Raw genomic sequence first — 18,443 nt, 5'->3', positions numbered from 1 at the left:
ATGAAAGTAAATGTGTGTGTGTGTGTGTGTGAGAGAGTAAGCGTGGGCTTGTGTTTGTTAAAGGGATATTGATTCATACTCTTGCATTAACACCTAAACAACAGTAATGCTACAAGTCCCTATGAGTGAACCAACTATAGATACACAATAAAACCTGAAACAAGGAATACATACAATAAGACAAAAGGAAAGCAATTACAAAACAGCAATTCAATTGTCTTTTAAGCATCTTTTGAAATATTTTATAGAGGAACATTTTTTGTCAGGTGGGAAAAGCCATTCGATAATTTGGTTCCCCTACATTTTATTGAAAATGTACCTCTGCAAGTAAGTAATTTAGGAGGATGAAGATCTGAAGATTGACGAGGTGAGTCAGAATTAACCTGTGAATTTGCTTTAAAGTTCAGGATGTTCAGGAATATTCACTTCACCTAAAAGTATGACACATGTTTGAGGAATATTAATGTCATAAATAGTAAGAATCTGAAGTTTCTGAAATAGAGGAGCAGATGAGATGTGCGACTCTGATCTGACGTTTCTGGAGGACCAACATTTTTTGCTGATTAGTTGGAAAAGTACTTGCCCAAACTACATTACAGTGTGAAAGATAGGGATAAATTATACTGTAATAAAGAATAAGTAGCAGCAATAGTCCACATATTAAAAATATCCAGTAAGCTGGAGATGTGGTGTGTGGTTTGAAACTTTCAAAACTATGGCCAAAAATCATTACAAAATATAAGTTTTGCTTGATCAACATATTCAAATTAGGTTGACCTGCAAATTAATTTTTCACCAACAAAAGATGAATTAGTTTATACAAAGACTAGTCTTACTTGATCTGCATGATGCTATGATGCAAAACATTGCCTACATTTAGCACATTTTCAGTGAAGACAGAACTTAATAACTTAATTTAATTAAACTTAATTGGGTGACATGACGGGTTAAACACGACAAAAAAAAAGCAAAGGTTCGATCCTCGAGTGTGGATGTGTGTGTAGTCTTTTCAGTCGGATTCCTTTGTTTGTTTTACAGCTTTAGGAAAAGATGCCAGAGACATTACAGTAGGAGCACTTATTACATGTATTAAAGATGTTTCATCACGAGTCTTCTTTCATCTGACACAAAACCAAGTTCATTAAGTATCACAGACATCCAGAACATGACCAAAATGCAATATTATAGTGATGGTTGTCTAGAAAGAAATAGCAAAGAGCTTTCTGTAGCGTCCTCTGGTTTCAGCTTGCACGTGTCCTGAGTGTTTCAGGGATACTCTAGCCTAAAAACAGCAATGCTAGATGCAGAGCTGTCATGAGCAATGCCAGCAATGGCAGACATGTACGTTCGCCCCCTTCTGGCAATGGGTATTTGGTTTCACTCATGCTCATAAACTACTGGTCCTCCAGCAAAGGTCAGCACCTTGTTAGGGCCTGCTGCAACAACTAACAACCCTATTGTGTAGTAAATACTTCTTTCTATGAATAATGGTACTATGTGGCATTCAAAGATAACGTTTGTGTTTATTGTATCATATAGGGTCATAAACAAAGTGTTTCCCACTGTGTCTTCATCATTTTATTTTACACCATTCAATACGAAACCTTTATTATTTATTGTTTTGTAATTTCCATACTTTATTGACATCAATCTAATACATTAAATATGTAATAATTTGCTAATAAACTCAGTTTAGTACGCATTAACAGTTACAATAGTGCAAATACTAAAACCAAAAATGAAAATAACTGCAGAAGAAAAAGTCAGAGTAAGAGCCTGGTGCTGGTGTTGAAATCCTTTTTTTTTATTTGAATGATTGATCATTCATTTTCCAGAACAAGTTACATGGTGATATTCAGAAGATTATGAGCAACATTTTTCTCATGTATAACGAATAACTATAGTGAGGTATAATCTTGAAAACAAATATCCCTATGTGCACCGTTACGCTCAGGAACACCACTAGCCAAGACAGTCAGGTTTGATGCCACCCCAGAGAAGGACAGACTGTCTGTTGTGCAAGCGCGATGGAATTGAGAATGAGGTTGACTTTTTGTTTTACTGTCCTATCTATTAGGACATAAGGGTTGCATTTTTTAGTAGAATGCCCACTATTCATGTCTTCTTTTTACTGGATTGACTATTAAACTTGAGTTGTGCTTCGGTAGGGAACCTTGTTTTGTAGCAAATTTTATTTGCCAAGGTTGGGAGAGAAGGCAGAACATTTAAGACTGTAATGAAATGTTCGACCACTGCAACTGTACTTTTGGTCTCTTGGTGAGGGTTGGGCATGAAGAAAATCAATCAAATATAATTCCAACTGATACAATAGAATAACAAGTAAAAACTATCAAAGACAGCTGATTGCTTTCCCCCTTTGTTAACAAATCTGTAACTTTTTCAGACTTGGGAGTTTGGTGATCGACAGCTACCCTCTAGTGGTACGATCACGTAACAGCATGTGTGTGTATTTGCAGCAGTTGCTCTAGTGTAGAGCTCTTGGTTATGTCTATCCCAATCAAAATGAGCTGGACAACTAATAACTGTACAGTTTAGAGGGCGTTATTTGATACGTTTTTGGGGCACATGCATTACAGAACATGAATTTTATGTAATCTAGTATCTACAGTCTGCACTAATGCATTTTAAAAATATGTTTCATGACATGTATTCATTTAACAACGAAATATAGAGGAACTCAAAATGTTAAAGTAATTATTTCCCACTAATTAGGCAACAATTGTGATGACTTACGACCCCCCCCCCCCCCCCCCCTCCCACAAAAAGCACACACACACACACACACACACACTCACTGTCCGAAACCGAAGCAGCCTTCCGGGACGCAGCAGCAGCAGCCGTATCAGTCTGTGTCAGGACTTTCCACTGGTGCAGCATTTTGATGTCGCCCAGGCGGGTTAAAGCTGCTGCTAGCACCAACCACGGCCTCATTTACTAGTATTAACATTCAAGAAGCAACATGACATCTACTCAGCGGTGGCTACTGGCCAGTTTTGCGCTTCTGTGTGTTTACGGAGCAGTTGAATCTAAAAGGAATTTCAAATGTCCTTCAGGATGCACCTGCACCAAGGAGACCATCATTTGTGTCAGTACTTTACAGATCCCACGGACTATACCGAATGAGATCAACTCACTGTGAGTAGCACGTCGTATTTGTGGATTATTTCGTCAGTAAAGCACAAGGCAATCAATGTTGCGTTCAAGGAGACAATTTGCTTGCTCGGTGCTTCCCTGCGCAGTTGGCTGCTGGTGTGTCTGGCACTGATTGTTCAGTAAGACTTTGTTGTGTGTGCGTTTTCTTTCATCAGGAGCATGGTAAATGGATCTATTTCTGAAATCACAGAAGGGATGTTTTCACTGATGCCTTCTCTCCAGCTGTTGTAAGTGATATTTTTTCACGTGGAACTAAAATGTATTCATTGATCAGCAATTTACATGTTAGGCTAATTGTAGAAACAGTGCAACGCACACAAACAAAACAAGTAGACAGATTAATAATTGTTCTTTATTAATTATTTTTGTTTGGGTGATTTTCATTTTTCCTCTGCAGACTCCTAAATGCAAATTCTTTGACAACAATCAAAGACGATGCGTTCTCTGGCCTTCCACATCTCGAATATTTGTGAGTGATAATTGATAAACTTCCTGTTCCATGTCAAATGACTGTTTTTTGTTTTTGTGATTGTATAGATGCATAACAGTTAATTTGAATATACCACATCATGGTGTAAATACATCTGCAGATTATTTCTCCTCCTTCGGCCCCACCCCTCAATCTCCAAAACCCTATAAATTACCCCTCTGTAATATTCTGACATGTGTATTGACATTTGCAGATTTATCAATATGGCATGATATAATGCATGACTTTGCTTTGATAAACGTCTGTTTTGATGAGTTGAACAGATTCATTGAAGGGAACAAGATTGAAATGATCACCAAAAATGCCTTTCGTGGTCTGCGAGATTTGACTCATCTGTAAGTCTCCTGTCATTCTCTTAATGCAGCATCTGCAGCACTAACACTTTCCTGTAACAGAGAGCGACTGACACAATTACAACAATGAACATTTTTCTGGTCTCGCTGTGTTTCTGGTTTAGATCGCTTGCCAATAACAAGATGAGGTTTCTGCCAAGGGATCTGTTTTTTGACTTGGATTCATTGCTGGAACTGTGAGTAAGCAGTTGTGGTGTCAGCAGTGTGTGCGTGTGTGTGTGTGTGTGTGTTGTCTTTTTCCATACGGCGCTCCGAAGTGAAGCTCACTGTTGTGTGTTTGGCAGCATTAAACTCCACAAGAATGATATGGAATGCTCAGATTTGGATTTTCTGTCTCTGTTCTCCTCTATAGTGCATTACAGTTTCAGGTTGGCCTTCCTTTGTAGCTTTATTATCATCTTTTAAAATACATTTTAGTCAGAAATGTGTTATAAACCGTAGCTAAAATGGTTCACGTATCAAACAATCACCCAGTGTCATATAAGACTTCATCAAGCTAAACCAATTACTGTGAATTCTTGTTCCTGAAAAGTTGAGTTTGGGAGGATGCAATGTTTTTATCCGACTATCATGAAGTAGATTATACGTTAGCATTTACTTAGTTTTCTCACATACAAGACCATGTTATATGACTCACTACAAGGTCTTGAGCCTTTGAGGCATCTCAATCTTTTTCTCTTGTGAATATAAAACATGTTACGTATTTTATTGTTCAGTAAATGTACCCAGACTGATTTTGTCATGTCATACATTAGGGATCTGAGAGGCAACTCTTTCCAGTGTATTTGTGAGAACAAGTGGCTGATGATGTGGCTGAAAAACACAAATGCCACAGTATCAGATGTCTTCTGCGCAGGCCCCGGTGACATGAAGGGCAAGCGGCTCAATGACCTTCCTATTCCGCCGGGCGAGTGTATCTCCACAGGTAAAATGACAAGTACACTATCAATGGCTCTTATGAGCAGGCACAGGCCCAGCCTAAGATGCAATGGTAACAAAAAGAACAAAAATCAATACAACTGTTAAATAATTCAACAGGACACTACCATGCATTAAAAAACAAACATGCTTACTCCAGGACTGTTAACAGTGCCTCTGAAAACACTCATGTACACACACAAGCACACACACATCCACAGCTACGCACACCAGTGCTTTGAGCTAAATGCTTACGTCTAGCATGATAACATTAGCTAATTAGCACTAAACAGAAGGCACAGCTGAGGCTGGTGGGAATCTCACTAGTTTTCTAGCTATATTTTGACTAGATGCTCAAGGAAAAATCAAGGGAATCACCAAAGTTATTATTCAGCCTGTGAGGAACATGAATGTATGTGTTCAGTTTCAATTAAATCTGTCTAACAGTTGTTGAGATATTTCACTTAAAAACCCAAATGTCAACCTTGTGCAGGCATTATAGGTAAAGTCAGGGGATTGCTAACGTCAGTAGGGTTTGTTGTCTGGGTACTGTGGATATCTTTAACAGATTTCATGAGAATCCATTTAAGTTGGCAAGATATTTCAGTCTGGACCAAAATGACCGACGTTGCCATAGAGCCACTAGCATGGCTAAAAATAAAAACAAGAAAATGGAAGAAAGACAAGATTTACCTTTCTTTTTTTCTTTTTAATTGAATATTAAATACATCTTAAATATTATTGTGGTGGAGCTATTATATGTTTCCTTTTCCTCAGTTACACTGTCTTATCCGATTATTATAGAGAAAACGTAATGTTATTTTATGTACAGTACAGGCTTAATATTAGTATGCTGTAAAATTCTGAAATGTTAAAAAATAGTTTATTTCTGTATTTCTTTCTACTATTCACGTGCTTGTTTTAATTTAAAATGAAAAATAATGAAAACGTTTTTCATTCCTTTTAATATAAAGCATGCTATATTAAAATACAATATTGAACAATAAAATAAATAAAGATATAATTAGATTTTGATGATTCTACAGTGTCATCCAGAAGCTTTCACAGCATGAAAAATGTGTTCGAAGCAGTGAGGTTTTAAATGACTTTTTCACTTTGTCAGCACACGAGCAGTTTCTTTTTTGTCTGCATCTCACAGACTTTGTGCGTCATCAGTCCATTCCCATTCAGTCCATGTCAGCGGACATCTTCGCCTATAAAGAGGACATCTATGTGGCGATGGCTGCCCCCAACTACAACAGCTGTGTGGTCATGGAGTGGGATCACATTGAAATGAATTTCAGGAAATTTGACAATATAACAGGTTTGACTGTATTTTTCTTATAGTCAGAAAATCTCATAAGACCAAAAGCAATAATTAATTGATTGAACGAACAAGTTTAGCCGGATACAGGTTGTTCCTTTTCATTGTGTTAAAAACACATGTTTTTAACACAATAGGAACTAATGGGCCTCGGGGAGAGCCAAGGACAGACGGGGAAGTCGAAAAGTATTAAGCGGCCGAGTCATTTCTGTTTTTTGGTCTCAGGATTTGTTGGCAATAACAAATAAATATATATGTGTGTATATATATGTGTGTATGTATGTATGTGTATATATGTACGTGTCTGTGTGTGTATGTATACTGTATATATATATATATTAAGGTTAATTTAAGAGAACAACTTTATGAGGAAATTATAATTTCAGTGTCAGTTAATGATCAACTTAAACTTAATTTGTTGTGTTGTATTTCCACTCATCTTTTTTATCCTCACAGGGAAGTCTGTTGTTGGCTGCAAGTCGGTTCTGATCGACGACCACGTCTTGATAATTGTTACCCAGCTCTTTGGTGGCTCCCATATTTACAAGTTTGACAATCGGCAAAACAAGTACACAAAGTTTCAAACAATTGAGGTCTTCAACATCTCGAAGCCAAATGATATTGAGGTCTTCCAAATGGACGGTGAGTGGTACTTTGTGATTGTGGACAGCTCCAAGGCAGGTTTGTCTACTCTGTACAAGTGGACGGACCGACCAGACCGCAATGAAACTGGTTTCTACTCCTACCAGTTTCTACACGAGTGGTTTCGTGATACAGATGCTGAGTTTGTCGAGTTGGATCGGAAGTCCTATCTTATCTTGACCAGTCGCTCTCAGTCACCTGTCATCTACCTGTGGAACAAGAGCACCCTGAAGTTCATATTTCATCGTGAAATCACAAATGTCGATGACGTGGTGGCAGTAAAAGCTTTCCGGGTGGAGGATGAGTTGTATCTGGCCATGACTTGCTACATCGGTGACTCCAAAGTCCTCAAGTGGACCAATAAGCAGTTCACTGAGGTGCAGGCTCTACCTTCTCGAGGAGCGATGATCCTCCAACCTTTCACCTTCACAGACAAGCACTACCTGGCTCTTGGCAGCGATTATTCTTTCACACAAATCTACCTCTGGGATGTGGAGACCAAAACGTTCCACAAGTTTAAGGACATTTATGTGCAGTCGCCCCGATCCTTTACAGCAATGACCACTGACCGGAGGAATTTCATCTTCTCCTCCAGCTTCAAGGGCAAATCGATGGTTTTTGAGAATATTATTGTAGACTTGAGCTTATAATGTCTAGCAAAAATAATGACTTATCACAGTATGAGTTGGTCACTCAGATCAATATTTGCGTGTATGCTACAAAGGAGTCTCAAATGCTGTATATCTTTCTTTTGCAATTAGATATATCTTTCTTGATTTGAGACAAACATCTTTGGCAAGTTCATATGTATTTCTAGCAATTATGGAGATATGACAGGTCCAAAGTAATAAACTGAAGGCTGAAAAATGTTAACCATTTGAAATGTAAACAGCATGAAGATATTGTTATGGCATACAAGATATTATCTTAAGAGGTGTTGGCTTTGATCGTAATTATTTTAAGCAAACAATGGCCAATGCCACCCCACACAGCTTGTAATAAACGTATCCATTAAGGGTTGCATCAAATGTAAACACCATGTCGAGTTGGTGCTCATTCAAAAGTGACTATGGCCTAAATCTCTGCACGACTCTACGATGAAAAAATCACAGACTTTTATGTCGCCTCGAAGTGAACACTCAAGGTGTCAGTATGTAAGGTGTCGAAAAGCTGTTTAAAGCTCTTCTGATTGGCCACACTTGGTGGTAGGGGGAAAACGGGCGAGATGCAATAATGATTTAATAATTGAGATGATGGCAGACTGTTTCCTGTAAGGTGTTAATGGTATTGCACTGTACACATAACAGTAACATAATTGTTACTGTTAAAAAGGAAAAAGAGAGCTCAAACCCTCCTTACATTCTCACTTCCTCTCACCCGGCAAAATTGCTTGTGAAGTGGTTGTGCTTGTTGGAATGTCTGTTTTAGAAAATAACAGAAATGGTTGGATGTAGCTAAAACAACAAAACGTTTGGGAGTGGGCTAAAATGCTCTAAGTGATTTTTTTTAAACAATTGGAGCAGCCAGTCGACATTTTGAAGGCACTCATCCCAGTAACTGTCATGATTTAAATGTGCATGAAATAAAGGTTTTTTGGAAAATCTTTTACCCAAAAATCCAGATGAATGTATTAGCTACATATTATGAGCTTAAGCCTAACTGCACACCAGTTATAATAACAAGCTACTGTATTTACAGAGTGCCTGATTAGTGTCAAAACTAATTATAATTTAATCCTGATTCCTATGCAAAATGTATAATGCTGAGTGTTGCTCTCAATTACAATCACAAGGATAATTGTGTGTTGCAATGTGACTTGAAATTACATTTACATGGTCCAAAGACACAAACGTGTGTCTTTACAGATCTTTTGATATTTTTCATGTATTGTACAGAAATGAAAGTGTGTTTGGCTGACTTTTTCACACACATAACACTGGCATGATGTGCAAATTAGAACATGGTGTCTCTCGACTGTCAAACATCTTAAAGTCACACAATGTTAACAAGATAGCATAAGCAATGTGTTTTTGTTAGCATTTCAGATTCCTTGGGGGAAAAACCATTATTTCCCCTCATGTCCTTACTAGCAATAATGTATATTTTCCACTCTACTAAGCTAAAGCTACAGCTGTGTAAATGCTGTGTGAATGCAATAAAAAACATTTAACCATAAGCATTGTATTTGTGTCGTAACCTGGAGGTGCGGGCTTTCACCACATTAGGAACATATTATGTACAAATAGAGTTTCTGTCAAAAATTAATTTAATGAAAGAGCCAAATGTCCCAGCATGTTGTTCCCTCGTGTGCACACTATGAGACAGGATAATTGCAATATTAAAATGTGACTGGAAGCATTAGGACATCCTGGTATTTTAGGCCTATTGTATTTGACATGAATTGATTTATTGAGACATACAAAAACATTCTGGCATTCTATATAGTTTGGTAGTATACTGTAGATAGTGAACGCTCAGATTTATTTTCAGGTACAATTGCAGTTTTGTTGATGTTTTTATTTATTTAAAACGTCTGGTTTGCATATAAAAGTCAGCTAAGACCCCAAACCTTAAACTACAATAATAAATCAAGTCCCCAAACCTTTGCACCTAACACATGTATTGCTTGTCAATCTGTTGATTTAGAAAAAATAAAACGTAAAATAAAAACGTATGTTCATTTTTAAGGGTTGAATATGACTGACGATTTGTATTGCCTTTCAAACTTTGAAAAAAGTAATCATCAGGTTACAATAATTGTCTTGCCTTTGTTGTGCATTGAGAGTATGTTGAATTCAAGTAACTTATGCCACAAAATACACAAGATGGGAAGCCAACGTGTGTGATATGAAATCGATAGATAAGGCATTATGATATGAATAATCATAACTTCATATAAGCTTGATTACTTTTTGAAAATATAGAGTCGCCATACCGTTATCAGTCAGAGCCAAGGGCTCGTTCCCAAACTTACGAGGGTTCCCAAATGCGTCGTGACGCTACTCTGACGTCAGGGACGGACGGAAGTGATGCAGCTCGTGTTCCTCCTCGATCTGCTAATCCGTCTTGATGATGCGAACTGTCTCTAAATCTGATCACAACATGGTGATGCTTGTATGAAACGCACCTTGCGTCATTAGACACATTTTGTTCCTGCAGTGCAGAGAGAGATGGATCCGTCCAGGAGGAGCGAGAGCGACTGGCAGGGGCTGGTCAACGAGGTGAGACCGTAAAGACGCAGAGAGGAGCGTGCACCTAAATACTCACGAACCTCCACTCTGTGTTTGTTTGTGCACCACCAAACTGTCACATTAGCGGTAAATGTGTGTCGCCTCCTGTTTATCACCCGCAGACAGTAAAGGATTTTTAGATTAAACAGTAAAGAGGATTACATGTCAGCTGCTTTGGTTTCTCTCAGCCTGCAGATAAGGAAGTAAATGTTTTTTTTTTCCTTTTACCTGCAGAGCCCAGTGAGTACAGAGATGCATGCTGCAGTACAAGCAAATAGTACTGTGTGTTATGACTAACATCACTGTTCTACTTCGTTACATATTGTGAAGCATGATACAAAACTCTGTTCAGTAAATTATAATCCCTCTGAAACACCACTTTACCAAGTATGGGACTCAAACGATGAATCAATAAGTCAATCAGAAATTAATTGACCAACAGCCCTGATAATTGATTAATCATTTCATGAATTTATCAAGCAAAAATGTCAAACACGATCCATGTGTTTTAGCTTCTCAAATGCGAGGATCTGCTGCTTCTCTTTCTTTTATATATTGCAAGTTGAATATCTTTGGGTATATTGAGTTGGGCAGTTAATCAAACATATAACTGACAGATTAATTGATGATGAAAATAAACACAACTTGCAGACCTGAAAAGGGGATTTTCCTACCTTGACAGATGTCATGATAAAAAGCAACATCGGAACATCTTAAATGGTTATTGTGATATAAATTGTTCCATATCGTCCGCGCTGCTTCTTTAAAAACGGTTAAAACAATAATGTTTCTCTCTGGCAAGTATTATTCAAAATTCTGGTATATAATGCTTTCAACTTTCTCTCTCTCTGTCTCTCTCTGTAGTTCCTCATTTGTAAGCGTAAGTTGGAGAGTAAAAAAGAAGCTCTTCTGATTCTGTCTAAAGAGCTGGACACCTGCCAGCAGGAGAGGGATCAGTACAAACTGATGGCCAACCAGCTACGTGAGCGACACCAAGGACTCAAGAAGAAGTACAGGGAACTCATTGTAAGCTGAACCAGTCGTAAAGATGCATCATGTGCGTTTTAATACGCAGAAAATGGAGATTAGAAATTGTTATTGTCCACTTTTGAATTTTGGCGATGTTGCATTTAATAACAGATCTCTTTGTTTTCATAACTAATAGGATGGAGATCCCTCTCTGCCGCCTGAGAAAAGGAATCAAGTAAGCAATTCTATCCTGCAGACATTCTTTGTGCATCTCTGTCTAACAAAAATGAATAATGTGGTAAAGAAGTCGTTAGATATGGCTCATCAAGATTTTGCAGCATTTTGCAGCTTTACACATAAGCTCCAGATTGTTAGAAGTCAGTGGAATTCAGTTATTTGCACACATAGTGCTTGTCTTCATGGATGAGGCTGGTCTCTTAAGTTGTATGCTAAAATATTTAAAGGGGAAAAGAATCTCAGCATTCAACCCAGCTGTCTCTAGGTGGAGCAACCATGCTTTGTACATAGTTAGATAAGAACACATTTACCAGGGCGACTGGGATGCTCTTCACCACTGCTGCTCCGTGGTTAAAAAATGGCGAAATATTCATGTTTAAATCCTGTTCAGAGTTGAATGTCAATTGTGAAACATTCGTGTAACTGCTGAACTAAGACTGTATGATCTAGCTCATGTGACCTCACGTTCATGTCTTCAGGTCAATTTAGCCCAGCTACTGAGAGACTCCAGAGACAAGAGCAGTCAACTTTCTGAGGAGGTGAAGGAGCTGAAACAACGACTGGTGGAAGCTCAAGGTGACAACAAGGTACCATGACCATACTGTGCACTATACCGAAAGTTTTAGTAAAAGCAAATTGGGGTATCGCGTCTTTGTTTCTTTTTGCGTGTTGTGAATATATATATCTCCGTCATTTGCCAGTTATGAATTATTTGATCCGATTTAAGTTAGTAGCGATTAAGCTGATTTGAATGCAAAGAAATGAGTTAATCAGAAGAAATAAAGTAGAAGAATCACATCTACTGTGGTCTCTCTGTCCCCACAGCTTCTACGAATGACCATCACCAAACAGCGGCTGGGAGACGAAGAGGTCGGCACTCGACACTTTCCCGCTCATGAACGAGAGGATCTGGTCAAACAGTTAGAAAGAGCTGGAGAGCAGGTGAGAACAGATTAGACTATACCGGTGACTTTCTGTTGTCGGCTTGTAGTTGACAGCATTGTGATATCTAACAACTTCCTGTCAAACGAATGGCAAACCAGCAAGACTTGGAAGTAATTATATCATGCACACACCTACAGTCAGTGGTGGAGGAAGTGCTCACAGTAAAAATACTCCATTACAAGTAAATGTTCAGCGGACAGATCTGGTAAACCCAAGCATGTGGTGAGGGTGAACTGTGAACGTCTGGCTGAGGTCTTCAACTCATCCATATGCCTGGCAGAGGTTGTTGAGGTGGTCAAAAAGCACAACTTTGTGGAGTGGATGAACTATTCTGCCCGAATCATTAGTAGATTCAACCATACTTGTGTTTTGTGTCGCTGTAGAACGAGGTTTTGGAGCACAGCATGAAGTCGCTCACGGATGAGCTTCAGGACGTACGAGCGGAGCGTGACGTGTTTCAGCAGAAGGCCCATCGACTCAACGTGGAAATTAACCACATCTTGGGCAACGATGAGATACGCATGTTGGACGTAGATGCGCTCTGCATGGAGAACAGGTTTGTTAGAGATATTTCCTTGGTGCGTCACTGAAATATTAGAGCATCTGCAGCAATTAGTCCACAGTTAAAGAAACATCCTCTTAAGTTTTGCAGGAGTTTAGCATGCTGTTGAAATCAGTTGATGTTGATGATAGAACTGGTGAGGTTTAATGATGAACTTGTGATCTCTATAATATTCTAGGTATTTGCATGAACGGTTCTGTCAACTTCAAGAAGAAATCAACTTGCTCAAAACAAACCTGGTGAAGTACAAGGTAACTACATGTTGTTTTATCACTCTTATTTCTTCAATGTTTTACTCCTAGAGTTATCTTTTAAATATTGTAATTGTTTCTTCATTTCAGAGTGCCCTGGACTGTAGGAAACCCTCTAGAATCTGTGGGAAACCCAACAGTAGTGCACTGACTGGGGTGCTCTCTGCTAAACAAGGTCAGAAAGATGAAATATTTTGTTTCAATGTCACAAAGAAACAGGTTAAAGAAAAATACATTTTTACAAACCATTAATTTGAAGACAGCACTTTGTGTTAAACTTTGACCGTCGATCTGTGTGCAGTGAAGGAACTGTTACTGTCTGAAGAAAACAGCTGCAGTTTGCCGGTGACTCCTCAGTCTATTTCAGACCTCAAGTCACTCGCCACAGCTCTGCTGGAAACCATCCACGAGAAGAACATGGTGATTCAGCACCAACGCCAAATCAACAAGTACTCAATCTCATCCTTCCCTCTCTCTCTCTCTGTGTACACTCTGAGTTGTATATATATCAATCACTTGGATGTCAGACAAAATGTTCAAATATAATTGCTTTTGTGCCTTTTTATTGTCAGGATTCTTGGAAATCGAGTAGCAGAGCTGGAGAAGAAACTAAAAACATTAGAAATGTCTGGATTATGGAGTCTGCCAGGTGAACATAATTATCCTAATATACTGTGTTTCATTGAAGCTTGTATTCTACTTACTGTTTACAATAATGTACTTTTATTATCCTCTCTTCTGTCCTTTTGCTTCTTGCTCCCTGGAGGTCTGACTTATAATGTGTCTCTGGGAATATGTGGAAGTATGTTCCTCTCACTTCCTCTTAACTACTTTTTAACCTTTTAAACTTCTTCTATTTCTTCTCATATCTGCCCAAATGGCATTTACTTATCTCTATCCAATCTAACAGTTTTACGTAGTGGCACACAGATGCTTGAATTGCTACCACTTGAATAAAAGCTTACTCTGAATAATGTCCCATCATGATAGGAGGAAAAGACACCATCATCCTGAATACTCAGCAGGCTGAGTCGACGGAGTCTCCTGGACAGGAAGGTGAATATTCAATGTCACTCATACTTCTCAGTCCACGCATTCTATCATTGAGTGTGTTGGTGAGATTCTATTTCTTGAATCTTCTATTCTTACAGGTGATGAACCGTCAGAACAAATAGTCGTCGATCAGCAGAGCTCCACAGGAGTCCCAGTCCAAGAGAGTGGACCGCCAGCCGGGTCAGGTGGTCAACAGAAGCTTCTTGAGGAGACACTATCCCCATCCAGCGGGGAGACGTGCCAGCCGAACCTCTCGGAGCCAGTCTGCCCTCAGACAGAAACGCCAGACAGTGAAGAGTGTGCTGACAGCAGTCAGTCACAGGTCACAACTGATTTAACGAGTCACCGGTCAAAAGAAGAGGAGTGTGCGAGTGATTCCTCCTCCACACAACATCTGTCAGACCTGTGCCACATAGAGCAAACTTTAGAGGACTCTGACCCCACAGGGGGGAGAGAGGAACAGTCGGATGAATGCACTGATGGGGTGGAAACTGTTGAGACGGAGTTTATTCTAACAGAGGCAAACATAAATAGCACAATACACACTGCTGCCGCCGCGAGTTCTGATGACGAGCAGGAGAATGACCAGTCAAACCAGGAGACGGAGCTTCCAGATGGTACAGATGTTTTGTGTTAGTCAGGAAATGTGAAGTCTTCCATGTGCCGCTCACATGTAGCAGATCATCGGGAAAAATCAATGCCGTATTACATTATGATGCTACTTTATTTATTTTTATGAATAATGAAAACAAAATGGAGAAAGTGTAGTTATTGAGTTGTTATGATTGACAGTTGATGATGGATGCCGACATCTGATATTTACTGCAAATCCAAGTAATATCAAAACCAATTATTGTTTTTTTTTACTTGTCAAAGTAGTAAGAATGACTCATGACAAACCTAAAACAAAAATTGAGCATCAACTGTCAGGAACTGATTGTGTAGTTTTTCCACAAAAATGTTCCGCAGAGATTTGCTCCCACTCAGCCAGAAGAGCATTAGTGAGGTTGGGCAACAAAGCCTGGATCACAGCCCAGTTAATCCAAAAGGGGTTGGACGGGTTTGAGGTCAGAACTTTGTGCACATCAGTCAAGTTCTTCCACACCACTGTGGTGTTGAAACAGGAAAGGGTTATTCCCAAACTGTTACCACAAAGTTTGAAGCTTTACATTGTTTATGTATCAGAGATGGAGGTGGGTGAAACTGATTTATGGCAGTAAAAGTAGCAAAAAATGTCTGTAGGATACGGCTGTAATGCTACAGGGGTGTCATGATGTCATTGATTTTTCTGCTTTGACTGAGGAATTTAATTTTAACTCGGCAGTGAAGGTGAATGTAATTTGTTTCACATTTCTACCGTTAACTCTGGAGTAAGACACTGATTCAGGTTTCTCACAGAAAGTAACTTAAAATGAAGAGGGACAAAGTGTGATTGCTTTTGACTATGAATAGAAAGACGTGGTGTTGCTTAGAACTCAATTCTCCTTTATCTTTCTACCTCTGCCGACACTTCCCCCGCCTCGACGTTCAAGAAACCTACCGACCCTCATTGGCCAGTACGTCAACAAATAGACATCCAGCTGTTGTGAACAGTGTTTAATTCAATTCTTCAAACACATTTACAACAGTTTAATTTCTTATTATTGTCTTGAATTTGACAATGTGAGACATTTTGCTTCTTTGCTAAACACCCTTACACGTTTAATTTTTATTTTTAATCAACACAATATTATCAAAGCTATAAAATGCTGCATGACAATGTACTAGATATTGATTAAAGATAATTGCATTTTCTTTTTAAACATGCTCTTATTTATTTCCTTGACAGGCTTCTTCAAAGCAAATATTTGATGACGTACAAGGATTTGTCAGGTGACATCTTAATTAAGAACAGAATTTAGTCTATAACACAATTAAGCCACAACATCTAGATTACCAGCACTGATGTCTTTGTCCTGTTTTTGTGGTGAAACATTAACTCACAAGATAGAAATTACATAGAGCCATATGTGTTAAATGTTTGCAGAAATGTGTACAAAATGGATTTATTTCTGAAAAATAAATGGTTTTCAACTACTGGTTTGTTGTTGGAAAACATGTGTTGAATATAGAATCCAAAACGAGCCCTGAAGGGTAAGCTTGAATAAGAAGATGTAATGCGGGCTCTTTAATCTAAAAACTAACAACATGCTTACATGTTTGCAATGACAATGCTAACGTAAAAAATGCATGCAAGTGTTATGTTTATTAAGTTCAACATCTTAGTTTAGCATGTTAGCATGCTAACATTGGCTAATACGCAGTACAGCTGAGTTTGATGGTCATTTAATTTTAGCACATTTTTGGTCATAAAATAAGTATTGGACAAATTGAGATTTTGACTATAGAGGAAAAGTCAGAGGACCACCCAAGTCGGTGCGATTCGTCCTTATTAATGCGGGTACCAAATTCTGTGCCAAACTTTATTTGAGATTAATAATAATTTCATTGGGGTCAGACAATGATTACAATGAATGAATACAGGCCAAATCTGTAAAATAGACCTACAGTATACTCCATTCCTGTAAAACTAATTTCTCCTCAGTCGCCTATTATACAGCTTATACTGCGTATTCCAGGAGTCGGGAGGAGAAAGCCCAATAATGCAGCAACCAAGCCTTCGGCCTGCGTTTCCATGCAGCAGGCTCCCAGCATCTCCACCTTGCCCTAAGTCGTCCATCTTTTCATGGACCACCACTGCTCTTCCGATCACAGACAGCTCTCTAAACAGCATTGCCTCAGATTCCATCATTGTATTTATTTTTCCTTCCTGGGGCTCAAAATTACCAAAGTCTCCAGGGTGGTTGGGGTGATGTACACCATGTGGATTGTAGTGGCCGCCAGTGGAGTCACACCCCCGGCTCAGGTCTCCGTACTGATGGATGTGCACCGCTCTGGGCTCTGGATCACCCTCTGTGGGGAAGCCATTGAACCGTAGAAGGACATTGAGTTTCCCCAAAGGATAATCTTGCTTTAACAGCACCTGGCCGTACACTTTGGGCAGGTCGTCGGGTAGTGAAGTGCTGGGTCTCATTTTGCAGGTTGCATACAGAGTACCATTGTACTGAGAGACCTCTGGTGGAGCCAAAGTGTCGCTGTCAGCTGAGACACACTGTTGACAGCCTGCCAGTAGAACCAACAGTGCTAATCCCAATGTAAAACTGGACCTGAAAGATATCAAAATCATTAGGAGTGCCTCATATTTATATATTCTGCAAGAAAACAGCCATCAAGTATATACATATTTATATTTATAATTGAAATATAAGTATTTCATTAAGATGTAAGACGTATTTTAACATTACTGATGGATGGTGGAGCTACTTTGAGCTACTTTCTAGCGGAGTGGTTTAAGTTATAAAGATTCTGAAGATGTGAATATTAACTGCAGCGCCTTTTAGTCGACGAGTCAACTTATCGGTCCTTTTGGTCTTGGTTGATTTATGTTGTCAATCAGACTTTTTTAATGCTTTTTCATAATCAAGGACTTTTGCCGGACAATATTTCCCTCAATAAGCCTAAAAGCAGCACAAATGATAAGCTCCAGTTCCTCACAAAAATGCACTACGGTTTTACTAATCAACTAATTGTAAGAGCAGTTGTTGCGCAATTGCATGTCTGTATTCAACATAACTGCACACAATATAATATTGACTGTAGCCTACAGTATATTAACTCTGAAAAAGAAAAGCTAAAAGACGTGTACACTGTTCCTAACACTAGGCAAACATATGTCGCAGTATTTTATTCTGCAGATGAAGTTAATTAAACGATCCAAACGTAGATACCTCGGGCTACATGAGTCTATATGAGGAAAGTACACTTACCCGATTAGATGCATGGTGAGCATAAACAAACCGCTGCAATAATTACAACTTTATAGCCGTCCCTGTTGATAAGCCGTTTACTGTTGGTCGTCTTGACGAGAAAAGATGCAAATTGTCATGCAAGTCTTGCATAACCGTGTCAATAGGCGTTGTTTGCTGGGGGTGGAGCGAAGGTGCTTTAGATGTTTTTCGTTATTTAAAACGCATGCATGTGTTGACTTTACATTGTTTTCTCCAGACCTAGCAGCTGCGCATTTTTTCTACAAGCCCGTTTAAGGAAACCTCAAATATGTAGACATGCAGTAATCATGCAGTGAAGGACGCCTGCTCATGGGACAGAAACTCCTCCTCCTTAAGCAACACAAAAGATCCTAAAAGTATGGTGAATTGGTAATGCTGTAATAACCAAATTGTTGTAAGGATTCCCGG

At 38.9% G+C, this 18,443-nt stretch overlaps 3 protein-coding genes across 3 annotated transcripts; 2 read left to right on the top strand and 1 right to left on the bottom strand.

Annotated features, from left to right (window-relative positions):
• Positions 1 to 2,980: 2,980 nt before the first annotated feature.
• LOC306695634 (leucine-rich repeat LGI family member 2-like) lies at positions 2,981 to 7,551 on the top strand (the record flags this gene model as incomplete). The annotated part of the gene is made up of 8 exons (XM_079158932.1): positions 2,981 to 3,156; positions 3,330 to 3,401; positions 3,572 to 3,643; positions 3,928 to 3,999; positions 4,122 to 4,193; positions 4,773 to 4,942; positions 6,095 to 6,259; positions 6,716 to 7,551. 8 exons carry the CDS (start codon positions 2,981 to 2,983, stop codon positions 7,549 to 7,551), a joined length of 1,635 nt encoding a protein of 544 aa, XP_079015058.1.
• A 2,431-nt stretch (positions 7,552 to 9,982) lies between these two features.
• On the top strand, positions 9,983 to 14,811 carry LOC306695530 (coiled-coil domain-containing protein 149-like). Its single transcript, XM_079158790.1, has 12 exons — positions 9,983 to 10,122; positions 10,996 to 11,157; positions 11,297 to 11,335; positions 11,817 to 11,924; positions 12,163 to 12,279; positions 12,666 to 12,838; positions 13,023 to 13,095; positions 13,186 to 13,270; positions 13,397 to 13,544; positions 13,668 to 13,744; positions 14,086 to 14,151; positions 14,247 to 14,811. The coding sequence occupies exons 1-12, from the start codon at positions 10,072 to 10,074 to the stop codon at positions 14,783 to 14,785; spliced, it is 1,638 nt and encodes a 545-aa protein (XP_079014916.1). The 5' UTR covers positions 9,983 to 10,071; the 3' UTR covers positions 14,786 to 14,811.
• Positions 14,812 to 18,243, bottom strand: LOC306695531 (extracellular superoxide dismutase [Cu-Zn]-like). Its single transcript, XM_079158791.1, has 2 exons — positions 18,015 to 18,243; positions 14,812 to 17,354 (listed from the first exon to the last, which is right to left on the bottom strand). The coding sequence occupies exons 1-2, from the start codon at positions 18,035 to 18,037 to the stop codon at positions 16,718 to 16,720; spliced, it is 660 nt and encodes a 219-aa protein (XP_079014917.1). The 5' UTR covers positions 18,038 to 18,243; the 3' UTR covers positions 14,812 to 16,717.
• Between the last annotated feature and the right edge of the window lie 200 nt (positions 18,244 to 18,443).

Source organism: Pholis gunnellus, assembly GCF_910591455.1.
Source record: "Pholis gunnellus genome assembly, chromosome: 5".
Classification (NCBI taxonomy): domain Eukaryota; kingdom Metazoa; phylum Chordata; class Actinopteri; order Perciformes; family Pholidae; genus Pholis; species Pholis gunnellus.
This window is presented reverse-complemented; position numbering and strand designations above follow the sequence as displayed.